The sequence below is a fragment of the Rhododendron vialii genome, chromosome 7a, assembly GCF_030253575.1.
Source record: "Rhododendron vialii isolate Sample 1 chromosome 7a, ASM3025357v1".
NCBI lineage: Eukaryota > Viridiplantae > Streptophyta > Magnoliopsida > Ericales > Ericaceae > Rhododendron > Rhododendron vialii.
This window is the reverse complement of record NC_080563.1, coordinates 3,146,087-3,169,834: the sequence shown is the minus strand read 5'-3', so window position 1 is coordinate 3,169,834 and position 23,748 is coordinate 3,146,087. Positions and strand designations below refer to the sequence as shown.

The 23,748-nt window shown below is 37.4% G+C and overlaps 3 protein-coding genes across 3 annotated transcripts; 2 read left to right on the top strand and 1 right to left on the bottom strand.

Annotated features, from left to right (window-relative positions):
* Positions 1–6,310: 6,310 nt before the first annotated feature.
* LOC131333980 (auxin-responsive protein SAUR36-like) lies at positions 6,311–7,685 on the top strand. The gene has a single exon (XM_058368843.1). It carries the CDS (start codon positions 6,740–6,742, stop codon positions 7,226–7,228), a length of 489 nt encoding a protein of 162 aa, XP_058224826.1. The 5' UTR covers positions 6,311–6,739; the 3' UTR covers positions 7,229–7,685.
* Positions 7,686–12,671: 4,986 nt separating this feature from the next.
* Positions 12,672–15,949, top strand: LOC131333063 (plasmodesmata-located protein 8). The gene is made up of 4 exons (XM_058367384.1): positions 12,672–13,133; positions 13,267–13,604; positions 15,124–15,231; positions 15,794–15,949. The coding sequence occupies exons 1-4, from the start codon at positions 12,709–12,711 to the stop codon at positions 15,802–15,804; spliced, it is 882 nt and encodes a 293-aa protein (XP_058223367.1). The 5' UTR covers positions 12,672–12,708; the 3' UTR covers positions 15,805–15,949.
* Positions 15,950–16,869: 920 nt separating this feature from the next.
* On the bottom strand, positions 16,870–21,189 carry LOC131333284 (pectinesterase 2). Its single transcript, XM_058367741.1, has 2 exons — positions 20,209–21,189; positions 16,870–17,660 (listed from the first exon to the last, which is right to left on the bottom strand). The coding sequence occupies exons 1-2, from the start codon at positions 21,074–21,076 to the stop codon at positions 16,966–16,968; spliced, it is 1,563 nt and encodes a 520-aa protein (XP_058223724.1). The 5' UTR covers positions 21,077–21,189; the 3' UTR covers positions 16,870–16,965.
* Positions 21,190–23,748: the final 2,559 nt, after the last annotated feature.

Genomic DNA, 23,748 nt, shown 5'->3' with positions numbered 1-23,748 from the left:
TCATCACCCTTCAATTTTTTTTTTTTTTCCCGGTTTTCCGCTTCAATTTTTTATCTATTGTAATAAATATTTTCTAATGTGTTCATACAAAAAGGATCTCTTGCATGTAGTACATCATAAAACTTGATCGTTTGCGTTACTATTACCATTCAATAGACTAAATCTATGGGGTGGGGGATGGATTTGTAATAACTGACACTAAAGGTTTTTTTTCTGGGCGCTGCTATTCGTAACTTTTTATTTTCTCTCATAGCCCACTACATTTCGGTTAATGGTTGTTAAAAATTATACATAACATTTCGGTAAATAGCTGTTGAAAACAAGATTATATTTCGGTAACTATATATCGAAAATATGTTCAACTTTCGGTAAACAACTGCCGAACATATATTTTCGGTAAATGGTTGTTGACAAAAATATTATATTTCGGTAATTGGATTCTAAAAATATATCTCAATTTCGGTAACTAACTGTCGAGTATAATTGAAAATTTTTAACGAGCTATGAAAAAAAATAAAAGGCTGCGAATAGCAAAGCCTTTTTCTCTTGGCCACGTCTCAAATCCTCTCTCTCTCTTTCTGTGCATAGTATATAAGTTTCTCTCCACTATTACTCTCTCTCTCTCTCTCTCTCTCTCTCTCTATAGATATATATATATATATACACACACACACACACCTGTTACCCCCAAACTCTCCCTCAATACCATACTAAACGACCCGTAAGACTCTGTTTAATTAGAACTTAGGGAAATAAAGGGAAAAGAAGGAAAAAACAATTAAAGAGGGAAATGAGAGAAATGGTTGAACTCATGTTCTAGAATTTCCCTTCTCGATCTGCTAATTACGTAATTTTGAGAACCAAACAAGGAATTTTTCTTGCCCTTTCCTCTTCTTTTCCACGATTAAGTTTAAGTTCCAAACATAGGGTGGGCGGTGGGCGTGTGGGTGAGAAATTAACCAGCATGTGGACAACGAAAATCGTACTTGGCGGCTGTACGAATTTGAATTTTTACGTACTACGGGAGAATTTTTCATCTCTACGTTAACTTAACTGTCCTTTGGAATTGGAAAAGTCAATAAAGAATGGAATGGACCAACTTCAATTAATTTTTCTTCTACTTTTCCTAGCAAGGGAAGATGCATGGAAACCGACCCAACTATACGACTATAATTTGAAATAACAGGTAGCTAGACTGAACAAATTACTATTTGATCTTATGGCAGGATGAAAAATAAAATTCTTAATAGGGCCATAATTTCCTTTATTAATTTTAGGGTTGATGCTTTGTTTTGTTGCATATATCTAGAATAACTTACATTGGTCACATCCTAATTTGACATGTATGGTTCCCAATTAAAAGAAGATCTATTGGTGAGGCTCATTTATTCCCAATATTTGAATATGGTTAATCAATAGAGAAAATTTCAAAATGACGTTTGAACTTTCAACTAAATGTTTCATAAACACTTAAACTGTACTTTATTTCAATTAAAAATCCCTTGTTTTACATAACCTCCTAATTTAGGCACCCGACTCATATTCTGTCTAATTGCTAACGAAAATTGCACGCGTGGATTGTTTTTTATGTTATATGCTGACTGGGACGCTGATCTTTGTGTGTGTAATAATCCAACAACTCCCCATCTCCGGCGATCTCTTCTCTTCCTGCGGTAACTCTCTCTCTCTTTCCCTCTTCGGCTCTTCCCCTCTCTAGGCACCCGTTCCCTTGTTTTACTTCAAAACGGAAAAAATAAAAAGCTTCCGAGGCAACTAGCCATGGCCGCCATGATGGTTGCCATCACCACCCGCCTCTCTCTTCTTTATAGTCCCCTTCTCTTCTCTTTCCCTCTCTCTCTGCATCCCCTCCCTTATTTTACTTCAAAAATGCAAAAAAAAAAAAAAATGCATCTAGCGGTAGCCATGGTCGACAACTGCCATCACCCCTGCCTCTCTCCTCCAGTCCTCCTCTCCTCTTCTCTCTCTCCTCTCTTCTTCCTTTCTCCCATCTCCCCTTTCTTTCATCTCTCTCTTCTTCACCTTCTTCTCTGACAACTCACCACCGTCGCCGTAGCAGTACGGTCATCAGAGAGAGAGAGAGGGGCCACGTGTGCATTTTTTTCCCTGAAACAAGTCCAATCAGCTTTTATTTTGCCATCTCAGCATAAAATACATTAACATCCATCTCAAAGTGTAAGAATGTCAAATGTGCGATTTATGCTAGCGATTGGATAGGATATGATGTGGGGTGCCTAAATTTGGGGTTTCGTAAAGCACAAATATTTAATTGAACAAAGTAAGGTTTAGGAATTTATGATATGTTTGGTTGAGAGTTCGGAGGTTATTTTGAAATATTCCCTAGTTTTTAATATTACTATGACACAATAGGAGGTCGAGTGTGTACAACTTGGGACTTATCTTGGTGATCTGAACTATTTATGGTAAACTTTCTTAAAAGATAATCTTAATTTGTTATCTAATATCAATAGCAACGTACCCTTATAAATAATTTATTGAACCTTTTCATACCCTAATTCGCCTGCTGAACAAACGTAGATTATAACAATCTTGCACCAATTTAAGCTTACCCTACAGCGATTTGAAATGTTCAGAAATTCATTTAAGTAAGAAATCATCGAGTATATGATAAATGAGGATTCGGATTTATTCATCTTTTTTTTTGATCGATCGGCAAGGACTTATTCATCTTGAAAATGAAACATTTATAACAAGTTCACTTTAATCATTTCACTTTGCTAGTTTTTATAATTCTTTGACAATTTCAAAGATAGTATTTTATTTCTTGGTTTTGCCACGTTTAGAAGAAAGGAAAACATTACTAATTGATTCGCCAATAAGCTTTTATTTTGCCATCTCAGTATAAATACATGTACATCCATGCCAAGCAAAAAAAAAAAAACATGTACATCCATCTCAAAGTACGTGTGAGAATGTCACATGTGCGATTTCTACTAACGATTGGACAGGATATGAAGTTGGGTGCCTAAATTACGGGGTTTTGTAAAGCACAAATGTTTAATTGAAATAAAGTAAGGACGTTTAGGTATTTATGAGATTTTTGGTTGAGGGTTCAAAGTTTATTTTGAAATATTCCCTAATTAATATTATGACCCAATAGGAGGTCGAGGGTGTACAACTTGGGACTTACCTTGGTGATCTGAACTATTTATGGTTTCGGACTTTCATAATAGATAATCTTAATTTGTCATCTAAATATCAATAGCAACCCTTATAAATAATTTATTGAACCTTTTCATCATATCCTAATTCGCCTGCTGAACAAACGTACATTATAACAGTTTCTGCACCGATATAAGCTTACCCCACATCGATTTTAAATGTTCAGAAATTCATTTCTGTAAGAAATCATCGAGTAGATGATAAATGAGGATTCAGACTTATTCATCTTTTTCTTTTTCTTTTTCTTTTTCTTTTTTGATAGGCAAAGGACTTATTCATCTTGAAAATGAAACATTTATAACATGTTCACTTTAATCATTTCACTTTCCTGGTTTTTATAATTCTTTGACAATTTCAAAGAAAATATTTTATTTCTTTGTTTTGCCACGTTTGGAAGAAAGGAGAACATTATTAATTTGATTCGCAACTTGTTCTTTGTTTGCTTCTTAATTTTCTCTCGTTTTCTTCCACTAATGTTTATCTTTAAATTGAGATGACATTTCATTTTGTTCTGTGAGGGGACTGGTCCATTACGAGAGAGGAATGTTCGGGTAATATCTCCTTACTTTCCAATCAGTCGGGTCCGTATCCAAACCGGATCCGCCCACCGCTTTTGAATTCTTCTGCCCCTTAGGTGTCCGTATTTCCTCGCGTTCGATCCAACATGCCCCACCAAACGTTTCGTCCTGGTCACCTCAGACCCAGCTCATATAATTCGCGCGCGTGCACACAAGTGACTGCATAAACATGAAAGTGTCTTTTAATCATATCTTAAATAATTCATAGTACTCATAAAAGCGAGAACAAAAATTGCGAGGGCAACGTAAGAACTAAGAACGAAAGCGAACGACATTTTAAAAGAGGAGTGGTGCTACTGGTACAGATTTTAAATATGTACCAGCGAGTACAAATGATTTTTTGGACCTCTTTCGGGTCTCAAAAAAATGATCGGAACCGCTCATTTTGTTTAGAATATTTTGTTTATGATCTTTGTAAAAAATAAGCTTAATCCGATATCGGTAAGGGCATTTACAAAACATCCAACTTTGCTATAAAATTCAGGCCTGAGTTCTAAAGCAAAGTTGGATATTTTGTAAACGTTCTTACCGGAACCGGATTGAGTTTATTTTTTGCAAGGACCATAAACAAAGTATTTTAAACAAAATGAGCGGCTCCGATCATTTTTTTGAGAGCCAAAACATGCCCAAAAAGCCATTTGTACACGCTGGTACAGATATAAATCTGTACCAGTATCATTTCTGTTAAAAGAGTGTGAAACCACGGTTCTCAAGTTTCCACTAGCCGGTCCCACCACTTGTTAATAATGTAGACGTGTAAAGTACGACATTTGCGTACGGAAAGAGAAATTATTCAATTGGTCATTAGACTTGATTGCTATTCTCTCCGTTTCAATTTACTTGTCACAATTCTATTCTAACTGGATAAAAAAATTAGTTATATCTTTAAATTAGTAATAAATTTTATATCCACTATGGATCTTATTTGATAGATCTCGATTAATTTGTTCTATAAAATAATATTTTCAAAATCACCTAAAACATTATAAATTATAAGATATAATCAATTGAAAAGTAGCACGAACTTCCAAAAGTGACAATTAAATTGGAACGGATGTACTAGTAGGTTTAAACGTACACTCATTAGGAAGGTCTTTGCAGTGTGATTAAGGTGCCTTTGTCCTCAATTAATTCTTTCCGTAATTTTTTTTGATCGGTTATTTACTCTCTTTTTCTGCTTTTTTTTTTTTAATTTTCAAGATTTACTTCAATGTTTTTGTCTCTCCTTTTTCTTTTCTTTTTTTCCGATTTTCGTTTTGAATGGAGGAATCTAACTAATTGCAAGTTACGCACATTATCCAAAGATAACAGAAATCATTAAAAATAAAATTACTTCAAACAATGCAATTCAACGGTGTGTTCTTCTACTAACTAAAACAAATATTTATTTTTTAAATTAAATATGATGTATTGTAAGAGAAAGATCTGTCTCATAATTCGAAAAATAAGTACTTATAAAAAATAAGAACCTTAACGGAACGGAGCTAAAATGAAGAAAATTCGCCGAGATCTTTGACTTATTATTTTGTAGAAATTGTTTAGTGGTAGGTCTAATTAATGATTCTGGAACCATTGATCTACAAAGCACTATATTACTATAAACTTTAATAATGACGAAATCCACATTACTCGACAGTGAATATGCCTAGATAATTTTTCTCTGCATTTGACCATCGACAGGAAAACTCCACTAATTAACTCCAAAAAGTCGATCCAAATCTAAAATCACTCAAATATTTTTCAAAATCTTACACTTTTTTTTTTGTGCCTAACTTGAACTCTGTGTTTTAGGATTAGGGTTAGGTTTGCAGTTACATCGTTAATTTAGAGTTTAGGATTTAGGGGAAAAAATCTTGTACCCAATTTACGCTTTTTGCCCTAACCCACATCCAAATTATGATCGTTTCCATTGGTGGGAAACCAAAACTGAACTGACATTAATAGGCACGTGTACACATACGTTGACGTAAAATAAAATTGCATTTGCCACTATTTTATAAACTAAGAAAGCAATATTACGAACACATGTTCAGACACAAAACAGTTGAGTACATGTAAATTCGTCACGATACACGTGAGACTCACATCTATCGAACGGTTAAGGGACATTTGTATTTGTATTTATGTGCAAAGTATTTTCCTTTCTTTTCTTTTCATTTTTTTAAATGGGAGTACTTTCTATTTAAACCACCAACCAAACGATTGCGATTAATTATTGTGGACCACGCCCCCGAGTGATGGTTTGTGGTGGTGGGTATGGCGGATAAAAGTCTAGGAGAAATTTTTGGGTGCAAGTAGGGTACCACACACGTGATACTCCGGCGATTCGGATCATTCAATTTTGTTTTGGACAGTCCGGAGTTTAGAGAGAAAAAATGAGAAGAGAAAGTGATGGGATGAAAGAAGAGAGAATAAATCTAAACCGTCCAAAACACGTTTGTCCAGATTGCCTATGAATACTTCCACGTGGTACCCGCTCCGAACCAAAAAAAACTTCTCAAAGTCTAGAGTTGAGCCTAACTCCTTGTCGACTGCCTACTTCGTCAAACTCGTCTTCCATTCTCTCTCTCTCTCTCTCTCCTCTTAAACGCTATAAACCACCCTCAGTGCCGTCTTCTATTTCACGAACCCACGTAAATCCAACTCAACATACCCCCACCAAGTCGGAATTCCCAGAGAAAATTCGTGATAATTTTTTTTCCCTGGTATATCATCCACAGACGTAAACTAACAAAAGAAACGCTTCAAAGTACACCCAAGAAATTCCACACTTTCAAATCTACACTTCTCAATTCCCAAACCCAGTGAAGATTCTAGCTTCTCAAGAACTGCTCGTGTTTTGCTTGATTAAAGTTTGTTAAATTTTCAAATCAAGTCTGATCAATCGCCTGCTCGAATTGTTTGGCTCCTTTTATCACCCTACTCAAAATCTCCAACTCTGTTTCTCATCAACCCGATCGATGAAATTCAGGATCCGAGGATTCAAACTCAAGCACCGGGTCACCACACTTTTCCGGTGCATGTCCCGGGTAAACTGCATATCTTCCGGGTACCACCGCCTAGACCCGCCAACACCCAGATCCAAACCAGTATCCAAACTCTTCTCCTGCATCAGGACAACGGTCAAGGCCCTCTGCTCCACTTCCCCGGGCCGGCTTTCGGGTCGGAGCTACGCGCCTCTGGACAAGCCAGTGGCGGCGCCGAAGGGGAAGCTGGCCGTGTACGTGGGACAGAAAGATGGTGATTTCCGTCGGGTATTGGTGCCGGTGATATATTTTAACCACCCCTTGTTTGGGGACTTGTTGAGGGAGGCGGAGAAGGAATACGGGTTCGATCACCCGGGCGGTATCACAATCCCTTGTCGCATATCGGAGTTCGAGAGTGTCAAGACCCGGATCGCAGCCGGGCGCGGTTGCCGGAAGTTGCTGACGTGGAGGAAGGGGTCTTGAGGTTGGAATGGAAGTGGTTTTATTTTAGTTTCATGAGGATGATGACGATAAGACATGATCATGGGTAACGGCATACGCCCTGGTCGTACGACAATGCTGAGACACAGCCTGACAGCGCGACAAATTCGGGCACAGATAAAAAAATACTTTTATTCAAATTTGTGGGGTTTTATTTGTGTCCGTAGCATTTTACGAGCGTTTTTATTTATTTTAGAGTCTTGTAGGAGGGGTTTAGATAAGTTCATAGAATCATAGGAGTGTTTGTTTTTTGTTTTTGTTTTTTTTTTTTTTTAACTTTTTGAGCTTAATACATGGTCTATTAATTAGACAAATAGATGTAAAAATATGTAGAGATTTTTCCTTCGTTAAATTTTTCTTTATTCAGGATTTTAGTAGCCAAGAGAACATTCCTTTGTGGTTTGGGATGAATAAGAAATGGACCAATTCGGTAAGCTCATTTTTTTGCTTTCTCTTTATTAATTTTTCATCTAAATATGACCAACAATGGCATTTTATTTTCACATTTTTCCCTTGGCAAATGACTGTGTACGTTCGGTGATTTTTGACCTTATAAGTAATTTATTCTGGAAACCCAAGATACTTTTTCCTTTTTGAAACAATTACAGTAACAGAGGCGCCTCAAAGTTGAACTCAAGACATAGGTGTTACCGTGATAGAGAGTTGGATGCATCATTTTTGGATCTTGATTTCAGAGAATTAACACGAAATGAAATACTGAAAATAGTGAGCAATCATTTTATCACCGTACTTAGTGTGTGTATATATACACACACAGTGTCCGGATCAAGTCCACACCTCTTCCAGTCTGCACCGTCCGCACCTCCCATTTTCCGATTGAATTTCGATGATCCGAGCCGCTCAATGTGATCAAAACGTGATTTTAAGGGTACTCACGAGAAATCGACAAAAAAAATATCGAGAAAAGCTTCATCCGAATAATTTTTTATTGAATGGTTTAATATATATATATATATATATATTTATATATCTATTATAAAATAGAAGGGTGTGGGGACAAGTTGTTGGAACGGCTTAGATTCATTTGATCCAAAGGCTATAGTACATTCTCCCACTTCCCGGTTAAGTGCCCATGATTTTCACCTAAATCACACAACTGCCATCTCACAGCTGTCATCCCCTTCCAATCGGAATGCATAGTACCGTAGGCACGAGGTAGCACTAATATATATATATAGAGGAATTTTCAAGTGAGGGATCCCTCATTTTGTTAAAATGAGGGACTTTCATTTCCCGATCAAATTTTGAAAATCCGAACCGTTCAATGTGTGCAGAACGTAATTTTAAGGATCCCCGCGAGAAATCAGCAAAAAAAAATGACCGGGAAGGGCGTCATCCGAGCAGTTTTTTTTGAACCGTTCAATGAAAACTGCTCGGATGAAACCCTTCCCGGTCATTTTTTTTATATAGACACACACTCTTGTTTTCATCATCAAATCTCATACAAGCAGTGTGAGATGCTATATGCTGAGTTAAAAAAATCATATTCCTTAAAGTGTAGAAACGCCATTAAACTATAATTTTTTTCGACGAAGATGATAAGAGACCGAATAGTATTTTCCAAGAATATTATTTCTGCTTGAATCTTTCTTTTCATTTAATGAATACATAGGAATGCTATGCATACAACTTTAAAATATAATTTCGGACACAATTATACATGTTTGAAACTGTTCGATGCACACGGATCAATGTATATCAAACCGTTCCGGACACATATAGTTATGTCCGGAGTTGTATTTTAAAGTTGTGTACATTTGTAGACTTTCTGAAAAACTATAAGGTTTGACTAATGTGAGCAGATTTCTATAAATGTTACCTACTATATACTATTAATTCCTTGCACGTTTTTTAGTTAAATTTAGAGAAATGTATAGAGATATGCATTTGACCCGGTAGTCGACATGTTTATCACATCGGGCGTCCTTGTCACCCACCATGGTGGGTTCAGAAACTATAACCGGTAACCTTTAGAATGGAAGTTTTTTTAGTGCCTGGTGGGTACCACATCGTGCCCGGTTGGCGCACCCGAGTTATTCATTGCGTTTTTGGACGGCTCAGATTTGGAAAGAGAAAAAGTGTTGGGATGAGAGAAGATAGAAGGTTTCAATCCGAAGTGTCCAAAAGTGTATTGGATGGTCTGGAGTACTGAGCGGATACTACGTGGAATATACCCACTCGGCACCGAAAGATTTCTCCTTTAGAATAGATTCACGCATAATTGAAGGGCATCCAATTCCCCTTGACAAGGAAATGACAACACTGTCGTCACATTTTGGGTAAATATTATTAAGTGGTTTGGACACTGCCCCAATTCCTACAACGTCATTTATTCCTACGGACTTTCAATTGTGAACCTCGTAAAAGTAAGCGACGTTGCAGGATTGTAAAGCACGACGTGACAATGCCCCGGTTTTGTCTCATTTGGGACCTTGTGGTTGAAGTGGTCCATCCTGATAAGCCACAAGAAAGGGATCCCTCCGTTTGAGGGCTTCTATGCTCTGTCTTAATCTTAATCCCTCGTCAACGAACTTTTATATTGGGCACTTCTTCATCTAGGTTACCCCCTCCCCTAGTCCTAGTACTACTTCGTGTTACATAAGTCTTCTAAAATATATAAGAGTTTCCGATAAAATAAATAAATAAAATTATATTTTTGGACCCTTCAGTGAATCAGTGGTCCTGGGGCCGCCATGTATTTTTATTTATTTTTATTTTTTTGTGACTAGCAGCTTTTATTGATCAAACCAGAGCAAAACAATACAAAGAGTCACTGGGACAAAGTCCCTACCTCAGCAAAAAACTCAAGGACAACGGCCTCCTCACAACGACTCCCTCGATCCGTCCCGTAAATTTTTAGTCCCTTTCCGAGATTCCAACTTTTTATAGAAACACAATCATTCAATGTCACTTTCCAAAATTGCCATCAACAATATTTAAGTATTTGAATATCTTAAATTTAGAAAAGTGATTTAAGCATTTCACATTTAGCCTTTGACAATCTATTTTTTTATCTTTATTCTATGTGAAATTACTGAATCACTTTTTATTTTGTTAGCGTTCATCCACTTTCTCACACATAAAAAAAGGTATTACTATAATTTCAAATAAAAAAAAAGACAAAAAGTTAAGGTGCCAAAATCAATTTCTTAAATTTATTTGTTCAGGTCAAAGAGATGATGTCTGGTTTGAATTTAATCAGTGCAGTTTTGTTGGACTTTGTGTACCTTTGCCTTGATTTAGTCCCCACCGTCGAAGAATAGAAAAGGGCAGAAGGGGAAAACAAATAATCAAAGTTTGGACATTTATTTTTGTGAGGGACATGCAAAATGGGACAGCCAAAAATAAAATAAGGGATGAGGGACCAATTTTATGGGACGGATGGAATATAAACAACAATCAAAACAAGAGATTAAGGCTTTGTTCCAGAAACTTTCATAAAAAATAAGTACTTATTTTGGAATTTCTCAAAGAAAAATAAAAGGTTTGTTCCACAAAGCCCAAATAAGCAGCTTATTTCATATTTTCGAACTCAAAAATAATGTAAATGAAAAATAATTTTTCAATTTTTTTGCACCGTATTAAAGATCTCAATGAAATCTATCAAACAATATCCATATTGATAGGAAAATTATTTGTGTAAGCACATGATTTTTGACCTTGAAATTACATTCTTAAAAAATTAATACTTATTCACCATTTTGTGGAACATGCCTTATTATTAGACAAAAAATAAATTCTTATTCACGTTATAAAACCGACCCTAAGGCTACTATTCCTGCCTAAAATCCACCTAGGAAGGTTCCACTGAGATCAGAGCCTCTGATTCTCCAGCAACCGGGGTGGCAGGAAAATTCTTCCGGGAGTTGATTCGAGCTCGAACATTCTTTTCGGTAGATTGAATAACCCGTTGGTCCACTCTTTTATTTCGCAATGCGCTCCACAATTGAAAATCCGTGTGTTGCTTTTGGGTCACGAACGAATTGCACAATTGTGTAGAGGGTGTTAAGACACCACGTGAAGATGTCTCAAGAATAATGAATAATTTTACTCCCTCGCAACACTCCAAAAAGGAAGAGCGATTGGATTATATATTTGACAACTTAAAGAGTTTGGATCAACACTTTTAAGTATAGAGCATCTCCGACTGCAATGATGTTTCTTAGTATTTAAAAAACAATGGGCTTTCCCAGTGGGCTGAATTGTCCAGTCCGACCACAGCACATGTGGGCCTCCAGTTTTGCTGTGAATACGGATTCTCGCTAGCGGGTATTAATTATCAAAAATACGTCATTGACCGTCATTTTTCTTTTTTTAATTAAGCCTGAGAAAGAAGTCTGAATTGGCTTCTTCAAGTTTCAGTCACCAGCCCATGGACTCGGAAAATGGATCGAAGCCCATAATCTAGGTTTTTTTTTTTTTGTTTGTTTTGATCTGAGCTCATAATCTAGGTGGGGATGGATCGTTATGACCACCTATTTGCATCGGCCTTGTTTGGTTTGTGTTTTAAAAGAGATTTTTTTTAGTAATGAATGGAGAGAGATTTGGAGACAATGTCTAGAGATTTTGAGACTCCAAAACAAACAAAGCCGATGAAAATAGAAGAAAGAAACTCTTTGAAAGGGCTTCGAAGAGTAGTCAATGACTCTTTTAGCGTTGCTACTCATGAAAGCTCAAACTTATTCAAAGCCTCTTAGTTAGATCACTCATGGCTTGTTTGTTTTGAGGTCTCAAAACACCTACGCACGGACTCAAATAAATCTTTTCTATTTATATATCTCCACTCATTAATTTTAAAAAACTTCTATAAAAATCCAAAACGAACAAGACGTGAACGACTCTTCTAGTACATTTCTCTGCTTTCAGTCTCACGAATGATATTCTCAGTCTTCCTCGTAGGCTTTTTTTAATTGGCTACTCCCTCCGTCTCATAATATTTGTCCGGTCCGCAAAACAGAGACTATAAAATAATGTATTTCTTTCAAGAAAAAATTCAAATTTTTTTCATAAGTTAAAAGAATTCGTCAAGATCTAGTAAATTGTTGAATTTTTTTTCAACTTTTCTTACAAAAATTGTATTATTTTTACGTCTTTGTTTTGCGGACCGGACAAATATTATGAGACGAAGGGAGTATATTTTATGGGCTCATGATCTAGTGATTACGGTGGACCAGAGTTTTGTTCTAAAATAATGACATCATAATCATTATTTCCTACAAATATCGTTTTTAATACTAGCATTATTCGGGTCAAATTGGGTCCTATCGTAAAAGTAAAAGTCTCCACCATTATTGAAGAATGTTCTCAAAAAAGCAACCAATCAGCCCACTCACAATCTCACTCACGCTATCTCGTAGCATCAAAAACAAAACCTAACTGAAGGACGACAAAACCGAATAAGAACAGAACAAAAAACCCCCAAACAAAACCCCCCCAAAAAAATGTCGAGTAGAAGAACCCTTCACCCACACTCCTCCACAACACTCTCTCTGCTCCTCCTCTCTCTCCTCTCCGACCACCTCCGCCGCGCCACCGCCAACGTCTTCATCTACGCCGGCTGCTCCCAAGAGAAATTCCAACCGAGCTCCCCCTTCGAAACCAACCTCAACACCCTCCTCAACTCCGCCGTCTCCTCCTCCTCCCAGTCCTCCTACAACAGCTTCGCCCTCGTTGGCAACGACACCACCTCCCCTGCCACGGCGGCCACGCCACCAGACGAACCCGCCGTCTACGGCCTGTACCAATGCCGTGGGGACTTGAACTTGCCAGACTGCTCCAGATGTGTGCAAAGTGCAATAAACCAAATCAGCCTAGTGTGTCCCTACGCATTAGGGGCTAGTTTGCAATTAGACAGCTGTTTTATAAGGTACGAGGCACCGATTGAAAGAGTCTTGTGTACTCTTCGAAGCTCGCTCTATGCTTTTGTTTTCCTATTGTATCGGTTTCATTTTTAATCTCTCTATCGTAAGGAAATTTTCTTTCGTAAATAATAAATTAAGGTACGAGCATATGGATTTCTTGGGGAAATTGGACGCGGGGCTAAGGTACAAGAAGTGTAGCGTGAAAAGCGTGACGAACGACGAGGAGTTCTTTAGGAGGAGGGATGACGTGCTGGCCGACGTGGAAGGGGCGATCGGGTTCCGGGTCAGTAGCTCGGGTTTGGTCGAAGGGTTCGGGCAGTGTCTGGGTGATCTGGGAGCCGCGGATTGTACGGCTTGCCTGGCGGAAGCCGTCGGGAAGCTGAAGAGCTTGTGTGGCTCGGCTGTGGCGGCTGATGTGTTCTTGGACCAGTGTTATGCCAGGTACTGGGCTTCTGGCTATTATGATACTTCTTCAGGTACGTAGACGTAATAGTTTGCATGATAGTTCATTTGTTGGTAAATATTACTAGTATGCATGAATTTCATGAAGAATGGTGATGTTTTAAAAGTTAGATAAAGTAAATATTTCAGATAAAAATGTGCTAAAAGCATTTGGTAAGGTTGGGAAAATCTCGAGGGCACTTTAATAAGTAAACTTTTTTTAGATACAAATATGCTAAAAGCAAGTTCATGATCACCGGTTGATGTCGAAACGGTATCGTTAAAGTTATTTTTTGTCTACGGTTTTATTTTAACAACAGGTTTGTTTCACAATTGTAATGTTTATTTTAGCATAACCACATTTTTCCCCCTTTGCGACTGTTTCTCGCGCATTGAAGATGATCCGGCAAATTTATCGATCACAAAATTTGACACCAATAATGATATTGTCAAGATTTGACATTCAATTTGGCATATCGATGGATGGAGAGATTTTTGTTGTTCTTGATGTCAATTTTTGACTTTAAGATGACATTTAGAACAATCATGGACTTGCTCCAGGCTACCATGCTCACGAATTTTTGTCTAGTTATAACCAATCCGATTTCTCTTTTGAATCTATTTTTTATGTGTATTCTGGTACATTAAGACATGACATGACGTAGTACATTAAGACATGACATGACGTAATACGATACACAAGATTGTGTGATGCCCGTAGCCTGGGCTGGGCTGACTTTTGATAGAGGTAGAGTTTAGATCAATTTTTGAACATGCTGCTACTTTTAGTTAGTGCATGAGATGGAAAAAGAGAGATAACAGTTCAAAAATTTCCAAGAGAGAGAGAGAGAGAGAGAGAGGGAGGGAGAGAACTTCAAAAAATTTCAACACCAGTGGTCAACATATAATCTTTTATTTGTAACTTACTAAAGCAAGGGCATTTGCAGTACTTCCTTTCCTTTTCTTTCTGGCATTGTACAATTATCCTCTCTTTTGGTATTTTCCTTTTCTAGCTGGCTACTACTTTCTTTTACAATTAATTACGGTGTCTGTTAGCTTGATTTTGATCGTCGCCAATAATCTAATTCAATCATATATATTTAACCCTTAAAAGGTCGACATTAACTTTTACCCATAGACAAGTACTACTGCAAAAGAAAATTGATTTTAACACTTCTCTTTTATCTATTGACACTTCTTTTGTTTTTTGGTCTTTACTCACGTGGAAGTACTAAATTGCCCTTCACATGAAAAAAGTGACTCGTGAACTAAGGGTAATTTTGATAATTTCACACCCAAAGGCACATAATATTTGCAAGTCTTGTACAGAATCTACACTCTTCCACTAAAGCAAACACACATTAAACGAGATTATCTTTAAGAGATTAAGATTTTTGGAAAGCTAGCTAGGTAAAAGGATGAGAGAGAAAACTTTAAGAAGCAATCTGTGGAGGTATACATAGTGGCAGCCTTGATGGATTTTACGAATATTAGTGTAATATATTCTGATCATATATATGCTTTTGCTTTTTCTTCTTCTTCGTATTTAATTAGATTCTTCCAGCGAGGATGAGGTGGGAAAAACAGTGGCCATAATTGTAGGGGTGGTGGCCGGCGTAGCTGTTTTCATTGTTCTTATCTCAGTTTGCCAAAGAGCAGTGGGTAAAATCTCTCACAAATCATCTCAACATTTTAGATTAATTTTGAATAAGAAGACGATTGATTATATTCCAGATTATTTTCTTTGTTCTTTTAGTTCGTTCTCTTGGTAAATTAATCCTTCCATACGTAAACTCTGATCCGAAGTCCGAACAAATTAATTTGCTAGGTTGTGCTTGAATCAAGAATTAATATGTTAAGAACATAAAATAGTATATAATGTACGTTGGAAAGTAATTTGTTTTAAAGTTTTTGTTTGATTTCCTTTTTAAATCGTGTTTGAAATTTATATATATAGTTCAAAGACAACCTTAGTTAGTACTTTAAGCTCATACTAAAATTTTAGAGCAATGTTTTTTTTTTTTTTATAAATAAAATAGGGAAAACACTTAATTAGTGCTTTCTCACAAAATGCTGATCTGTTAATTCGGCCTTTGTAAGAATGAAACCTGTAATCTCATGGAAAAACACTTATTGCTTTCTCACGATCGCAAACCAATTTAAGAGCGATGTTGACAATGACTACGATGACGACGAGGATTGATGATCCGTCTTGTTCATGCAGGATCAAGGTAGAAAGAGAGTGGTTTCAATTTGTCAAGGAAATGAAGGCCAGGAGGTCATTGTAAAAGGACCCATGCATACATATGCTTCTTTTCAAGATAAATATTATTCTTGGGACAATTATTTATTCCACTTAATTGTGTCCATTTTAAGTACACGTTTTATGTGGGAGTACTTGCTACTAGTATAAACTTTGCATATTTAATTTCCATCCCAATCAAAAGGAAGCTGATTCCCATTTCAAGTAGCCACCAAAATATTAATTCCCCGGCCCCCAGCTACTTGGATATGTCTTTTTCTCTTTCTAGATAGAGCAAAATGATGTCTCTATCTCCTTTAGGTTTAAAATATTGACATAAAATCCTTTGCCAAATCCCTCCTTTATTCTCGAGGTATATATGCTTGATTGAGCTAGGCTGCTGCTCGTGGAGATGGGATTTTTCTGTTGAAGCTCTCCAAATAAGCTAAGGACTTGGAGTACCAAGCCTGCTGGCCGGCGATGCCCTAAGAGATAACTAGCTAGCATTCCCCATGACTTTCTATTTTTCTTGTCGAAATTATTTAAAATCGATGGCCAGAGTTAATTAGTTAATTTTCGTCAGGAGCGTCCAAAACTTCACTCCAAGTCCAATGGCTTGTCAAATTTCTAGTGACATTGGCTTCGCCAAAATTTAGAAAATGACAATGCAATAACCAAAGACATAATTTGGCTTTCAAAATTGGCTTTGCTAAAATAAGTTAACTTTAGAAATGGCCAAAACAATTAGAGATTATTTAGATTAATGACATTCATTTTGTATGGGAGCTTTTAAAACACTTTTGTTAACAAGGAAAATGTTTGGTAGCCAATTATTTTTTCAGATTCTGAGTTGTTGATTACAAATTTTTAGATTACCGATAGCTTTTGACATTGACCGACCTTTCCTATGATGAGAATCCGTAAAAGTGCTAGTCCTTATGCCACTACCAGCACAGGGAATGCTGAGTCTTGCAGGAAAGAGAGACGCTTGGATTCTTCTCCATTCCTCCAATTCATTTTTCCAATTCAATTTGACATAATGAAACTATAGAAGTAGCTAGCGCCCAAATACTCATAACTGAAAAATAATGGGCATGATGATGCCATGGATGAAAACTTAAATGAGGGCTATATTTTGGACTACTATTAATTTTTCATCCAAGGCCGGCCGTGAATGGAACCTTGGTGGCCGGCAACCACGACTCACCCGCGATGAAATTTGCAACGGTAAATTCAGAAGCTACACTGGCACTAGTAATCGCATGGTATCCAGTCCAGTTTACCCTATTAGCCGTGGATGATCCGGAACCCGTGTTCATGTACTCTCCGTAGTACAAAGTAGAAAGGGCAAAATCACCTCTCCACGGTAACCATCCAGCGGGGTTGACTAGGTTACCAAGGTAAGTCTTCATGAAAACCGTGCGCGAATATTTCCTCCAAGGCCGCCCGAGGTACGTCTGGACCGACCCTAAAAGTGGTTTCAAGTCAGAGGCTGCAATCACCTGACACTCGTGAACTGAAATTCCGGTATTTTGGTTAGGGTCGATCCGACCCTGTGCGGTTATGGTGTTGCCCTTGCCATGGCCGGGATAGCGTGCGTAAATGCTACAGTTTTGGAGTACTACGGCGGCATTGCCAAATACGAAGTCTACCGTACCATAAATGTCACATCCCTTGTAGAATTGTCTTTGGGAATGCACGTAAAGCGTGTCTTGGTACCCTTCGAAGCTGCACTGGTAGAAGACAGAGAGGTCGGAATCGACCCGGAGGGCCACGGCCTGGCCGTTAGCTGCTCCGGCCGTGTTTCGGATTGTGATGCCTTGTCCAATGAACCCGTCTCCGACCACCGCTGAATAAATGAGATACAAATTGTGTCAAATGCAGAGAGCAACAAGTAATATTTTAAATTCATCTAGGTACATGTTGGTGAAGTATTCTCGTAACACTATATATCTGGTCCATGATCGAGTTACTCTATTAATTGGAACCACCGTTGTGACAACATGGCGCAATGTAATTGATTTGCAAGAAACAAATATTTATACTACCGGTATATATAATTTATTCTCAATATTAAGCAATACAAACCATAAAGTAAAATTAAAAAAACTCAAAGAGGTTAGCAAGTTCTAGTCACCTGGCAACCGAATCCTCGAGAAGTTTTTGATCTGAGGTTCGGCTCCCGGTTCGTACACTACTAATTTCGAGTTGGACTAGTCCTTACGAGATGTTACCCTGATTTTAATCGGGATGTCTACAAGTGGATTGTGGGATTGACCTGCCAGGTTTGTCAATTTTTCGCATACCAAATTATCAAAGTACAAAAACACAAACAAAAAAAAAGTGGTGGAGGTCACACGATTTTGGTCCCAGCTTGAATCACTCCGAGCCGGATACTAATTTGAGGGCCTGCACTTGACATGATTTCATGAACACATAATTAAAGAATATCATGCATCACACGGGACCAGAGTGATACTATACATAAATATTTATGTATAGGATCCGGCTTCCCTGGACTATTGAAAAGTATATATATTACGGGGCGGTTCCGGGGACCCTTAAAAAAACCCCCAAGTTTCCGATCGAATTTTGTTGATCCGAGCCGCTCAATGTAATCAGAACGTGATTTTAAGAGTGCCTCGTGAGAAATCAACAAAAAAAATGACCGGAAAAGTCTTCATCCGAACAGTTTTTTATTGAACTTTATTGAACGATTCAATAAAAAACTGCTCAAATCAAGTCCTTCCCGGTTAGTTTTTTACTAATTGACGGTTGCGATCTCGTGGACTGTACAGTCCAAACATGGACTACAAACAAGCCAAATTCATATATATATATATATATATATATATATATATATATATATATGTATATACACACACATACACACACTTCAAAATTAAGTTGATAATGATAGCAAAGAATGATTAATTAAACGCTCAAGATATAACGGGGACATAAATTATCTTTGTTGTACAAGTAACTTTTAGAGCAAGTCTTAAAGTTGGTGTTAAAATGACTTTGTCAAAATTGTTTGTCTTAAAACAATAAATTTAAAATACTCCTAGCAATGCTAGTTCGTGGTCCAATTTGATGCAATTGTGCCACAATATCAAATTCAGACCATCGAATTAAATTCATATCTTTTCTCGATACAAATCAATTTGATTGGATGAGGTGCGAGAAATAGCATCGCCAAAGTTGACGCCAAATGTGGCATCAAAGATGACCTTAATAGCAATGCAAAAGCTGTTGCCAAATGTGTGATCAAAAGATATAGCAACATGTCGACTTGAATTTTGCTAAAAAAAAGTTTGTCAAATTATTACTTTGACAGCTGAATTGATTCATTAATAGACTTAAAAGCCATTTTGCTAGCATATGCATTAATGGCAAATGAGTGAGGGAAGCAAACCTAATCTTTAACGGTCATTAAATGTTTAAGCTGATAATTATAAGCCTATTGGCCCTTGTAGCCAAAGGACCTAATCTTTAACGGTCATTAAATGTTTAAGCTGATAATTATAAGCCTATTGGCCCTTGTAGCCGAAGGACCATCCCAAAGCTTAACTTTTTAGATATGATTGGTTCATTATTTTTTCACCCATGGGCATGTCCTTGATACTAAAATAATTTTCTCCTCATTTGATTCATTATTATGATTCTAAATTGTCTTTGTCATAGGCATTGATTTATATTTGAAAAAAAAAATGAAATAGTATAAGAAAGCAATCAGACGTATGTGTTTTTTTAATACCCGCAAAAAGAAACTCATATTTTTCGACATTTTCACAATCTTGCTCACAAATGTCGATTGTGCATGATCACGATCATAAAAGATATACAAATATCGATCGCACATATATACGTAGATAGAATCTCTCTCCCTATTTTTATTTCCTATTTTATTGTTATTCTTGTCTACATTGGAGTAATTGGTAAAAAGCTCTGACTTCTGTAATCCAGGACCAATATGGCAATTTACTCGGTATCTTTATCACATTCCACGTATTGGTACGTAATATCCTGTCGTGCCATGTTACGGTTGTTGCCTATTTGTCTATATAAAGAATTTGCTAATTTATTGAGAATGACTACAATTTGGTGAAGACGGCCGGCAGCCGTACGTAAACATGATTCTTAGTTCAAAGAGATATCCTTATCTCATATTATACTGGTGAAAGTTATAAAAGATCGGATTAAAAAGGCCAACAATAGGCGCAAAGAGCACACATAAAAATTGTAACAAATAGGATATTAAATATTGAATCCTTTTATTACCAAAGACGAACCTAAGATAATAAAAAAGAAAAAGGTTAAAAGTAAGACTAAATTTGACAAAAAAAAATTTTTTTTTTTTTGTGCTGAAAGCATTATATTAATTTTGAACTCACCAATAGTAGCTGAAGCGAAGGTTGTAGAGCCTCCTCTAACACTTTTGCTTCCAGTAATTACAGTCTTACCAATGCCATCCCCAACCAACGTAATGTTAGACAATCTTATCTCAACATTTTCCTTGTAAGTCCCTGCCTTCACATAAATCACAAACCTCCCATTCCCCGACCGCATCCCCGCCACGGCTGCCACCGCTGCCACCACCGTCGTATAATTCCCCGACCCGTCCTTGGCCACCACGATATTTGCCACAGCCGCCGGAGATGTCGACTGCAGAAGTTTTCGGTTACCGGGCGAAACCCAATTAGGAAACCCTTGTTTATATTTACCCCAAATACCATATGGGACTTTGTTCATGGCCAAAGTGTTGCTAATCAAGCTAGACACATTGTTATTCATCAAGGGGAGAATAATATTGTCAGTGACGCCAAAATCAATGAAGCCGGCTCGGCATGTCTCGAGGTTAGTCAAAGAGGAGCTGAGCCACGTTTGAGCGTCGACCCGGTTGGCATGCATATCGAGTGACGTCCTGTTGAGCTGTTTTATGGTGAAGTTGTAGAGATCGAGGCAATCAGCTGCCGCGGCTTTTTCGAGCTCGTTAGCCCACCTTGAGCCGAGCCGGTAAGCGTCGGCTTGGGCTTGCACGGCTCTGTCTAGGGCGAGCTCCACGGAGAGTTTGAAAAAATCAGATTTTTTGTTGATGGGTCGGGCGTAATATTTCGGGTCGCGGGTCAAGAAGTACTCACAGGGTTCGGGGTGGGGTGTTTGGCTGCACCAAGCTCTTACATCGGTCGGGGAATGGCCAGAAACGGCCGGAGATAGGAGAGAGAGAAAGGCAAGTGCCGCGATGAACGATTGAATCGGCATTATTTTGGGGTACCGTTTATGAAAATGTTGGTCGAGTGCTTAACCCAAAAAACAGATGCTGGTCTAAGAGTTTTGAAGCTTGAATGTATGAGAGAAGAATAGGGGTTTTGAGAGAATTGGTATGTTGTTTATGTCTTCAATTCCTTACTTTATATTACTATATATATATAATACAAATGAAATAAAGGGTCGGTCGAGTACTAATTATGGGGAGGCACCACCTGTGTGACTAAAATTTATTACTTTTTTTTCCCTAAGCAAATTTTTTTTATTAATTTTTAGAAAAGTACAAAGATTAAACAGATCTTGAGTATACCAGCAAAAAGTGTTGAAAAAATATGCTTACTTTTTGTGATGAAAGCCGATAATATGAGTGCAATAAAATCGGAACTCAAAACCTGAAAATCGATGCAACGAAGTTGGTGATCAAGGCAAGTGTGAGTGTGTCATCATCTATACTTAAGACAGATTCGTCTCCGCTACGGTGCTTACGGTTTGCATGAACGCCTATCTTCCAGTACTACTTGATCGAACTCCCCACAGAAGCAACACTGCGATTGATGAGTTTATTGAACCTCCTTATGTTTTGTACTCCAGAAAAGCTACGTGCACAGCAGCTGGTGCACAGACCCCGTTTTCTTCCTCCTCGGGTCGCGCAAAGATGATCGGAGCCGCTCATTTTGTTCAAAATATGTCGTTTAAGGTTTCTGTAAAAAATGAGCTTCGTTCGATATCGTTAGAGGCGTTAACAAAACACCCAAAATCACTTCAGAATTTAGGTTTGAACAAAATGAGCGGCTCCGATCATCTTTGCGCGACCCGAGGCGGAAGAAAACGGGGTCTGTGCACAGCTGCTGTGCACCAGCTGCTGTGCACGTAGCACAACTCTTTGTACTCTCTCAAAATGAATGACTCTGATTCCATGAAAATAAGGACATAAACATCTTTTCCACTCGATATAGAATGAATGGGAAACATCTTATTTATAGACCAACTGGTGACTATTCCGAATAGTCACCAAGGGAGGAGACACATCTATTCATATAAGACGCGTCGGTCTACAACAAATATGTGTCACTGAAAAGACATGACTCTAAAACAAGTCAATTCACATTCAAACCAAATAAAAATATTATATATCAATAACATTTTTCAACAATCCCCCACATGAATGAAATTGACTCGATAACCAATGCAAACGACTGAGAGAGTACAAGTGAAAATTTCTACAGAGGATGGGTAGTTTTTAGCTTTGAACATTCCCTTGTGAAAGACTATTGGATTTACTCCATCCGTCCCATAATATTTGTCCGATCCGCAAAACGGAGACGTAAAAATAATACAATTTTTGTAAGAAAAGTTGAAAAAAAAATTTAACAATTTACTAGATCTTGACGAGTTCTTTTAACTTATGAAAAAAATTTAAATTTTTTCTTGAAGAAATACATTATTTTATAGTCCTCGTTTTGCGGACCGGACAAATATTATGGGATGGAGGGAGTACTTGCTAACCAGTAGACGCGATGCCTTGAACTGTTCAGCGTTTTGTGTAAATCAAGACAATAGAATTCACACAGAATCTTTCCGAACACAGTTGGTTCGTGCGGTTGTGCCCATTTTGGCCTTGGAATACCAATTGATTTCAGAAAGTGTTTTAGAGAATTTAGCCTTAGAAAATTCTCACAGAAGCGGCCCCTTCACACTCACATAAATGATCTCTTATTAAGAGTATCCTGCTATACCCCACTTGGAATTTCCACAGTATAAGAATCATTAAAAGCAAAGTTTAACATGATATGTTGCAGGCATCACTGTTTCACCGTAGGAATGAGTTGGAGAGATTATCTCCTCAATGATACTCCTAAGTCTCATACAACTCGGTTGTCCCATTGAACCTAGATCTTGGGATTTCCTGTCAGCTAGGTTGGGTTGCCGTTATAGAGACTTTTAATTAATAGGCTTCAATATCATTCCCCTCGATGATTATTTGTTCTCTAGTCAAAAATCAACTCAACAGATCCGTAACAAATTTAACTGATCCGTAACAAATTTTTGACGTTTCATTCTCAAGTGAGAACAAATGTTTAATGGTAAGTTGTCTACAACAAAAATATTGAGACATACCGTATTATATGGTCCTCTATGCCTTTCAACTACTGATGGCCATCACATTATAACTCTAGCATTAAATTGGACCCCCGTTGAAACTTCCTCTAAGAGATGACACAATCATCTGCTTATTAGCCTCTTTGTCTAATACAATGAGTTGATCAGACTCCATCTTAGACCTTACTATACACGCATGAGAATTTCCAAATCATTGTCGCACTCCAATTGTACAGTTGAATCCACCTTTGGATTCTAAAACTTTAAATTAGATACTTATATCACAATACTTTATTCCTCAAGTATAGTTGAACATCTCCCATAGTGCAACATGTAATTTTATTTTGCGAAAGTTGGTGGAATGTTATAATTATTTCTTCCCCCATAATTTTGAAACTTATTCAAAATTTATCAAAATAATTTCCTCAATTTATGACATGACATAGACAATGTCAAAACCTCTCTTTATGTCTCATGTTTTAAGAGACATCAACAAAGAAACAATCCCATATTGAGTAACTCTATACTCAAATTGAGATAATTTTATGCTAACTACACCATGCATT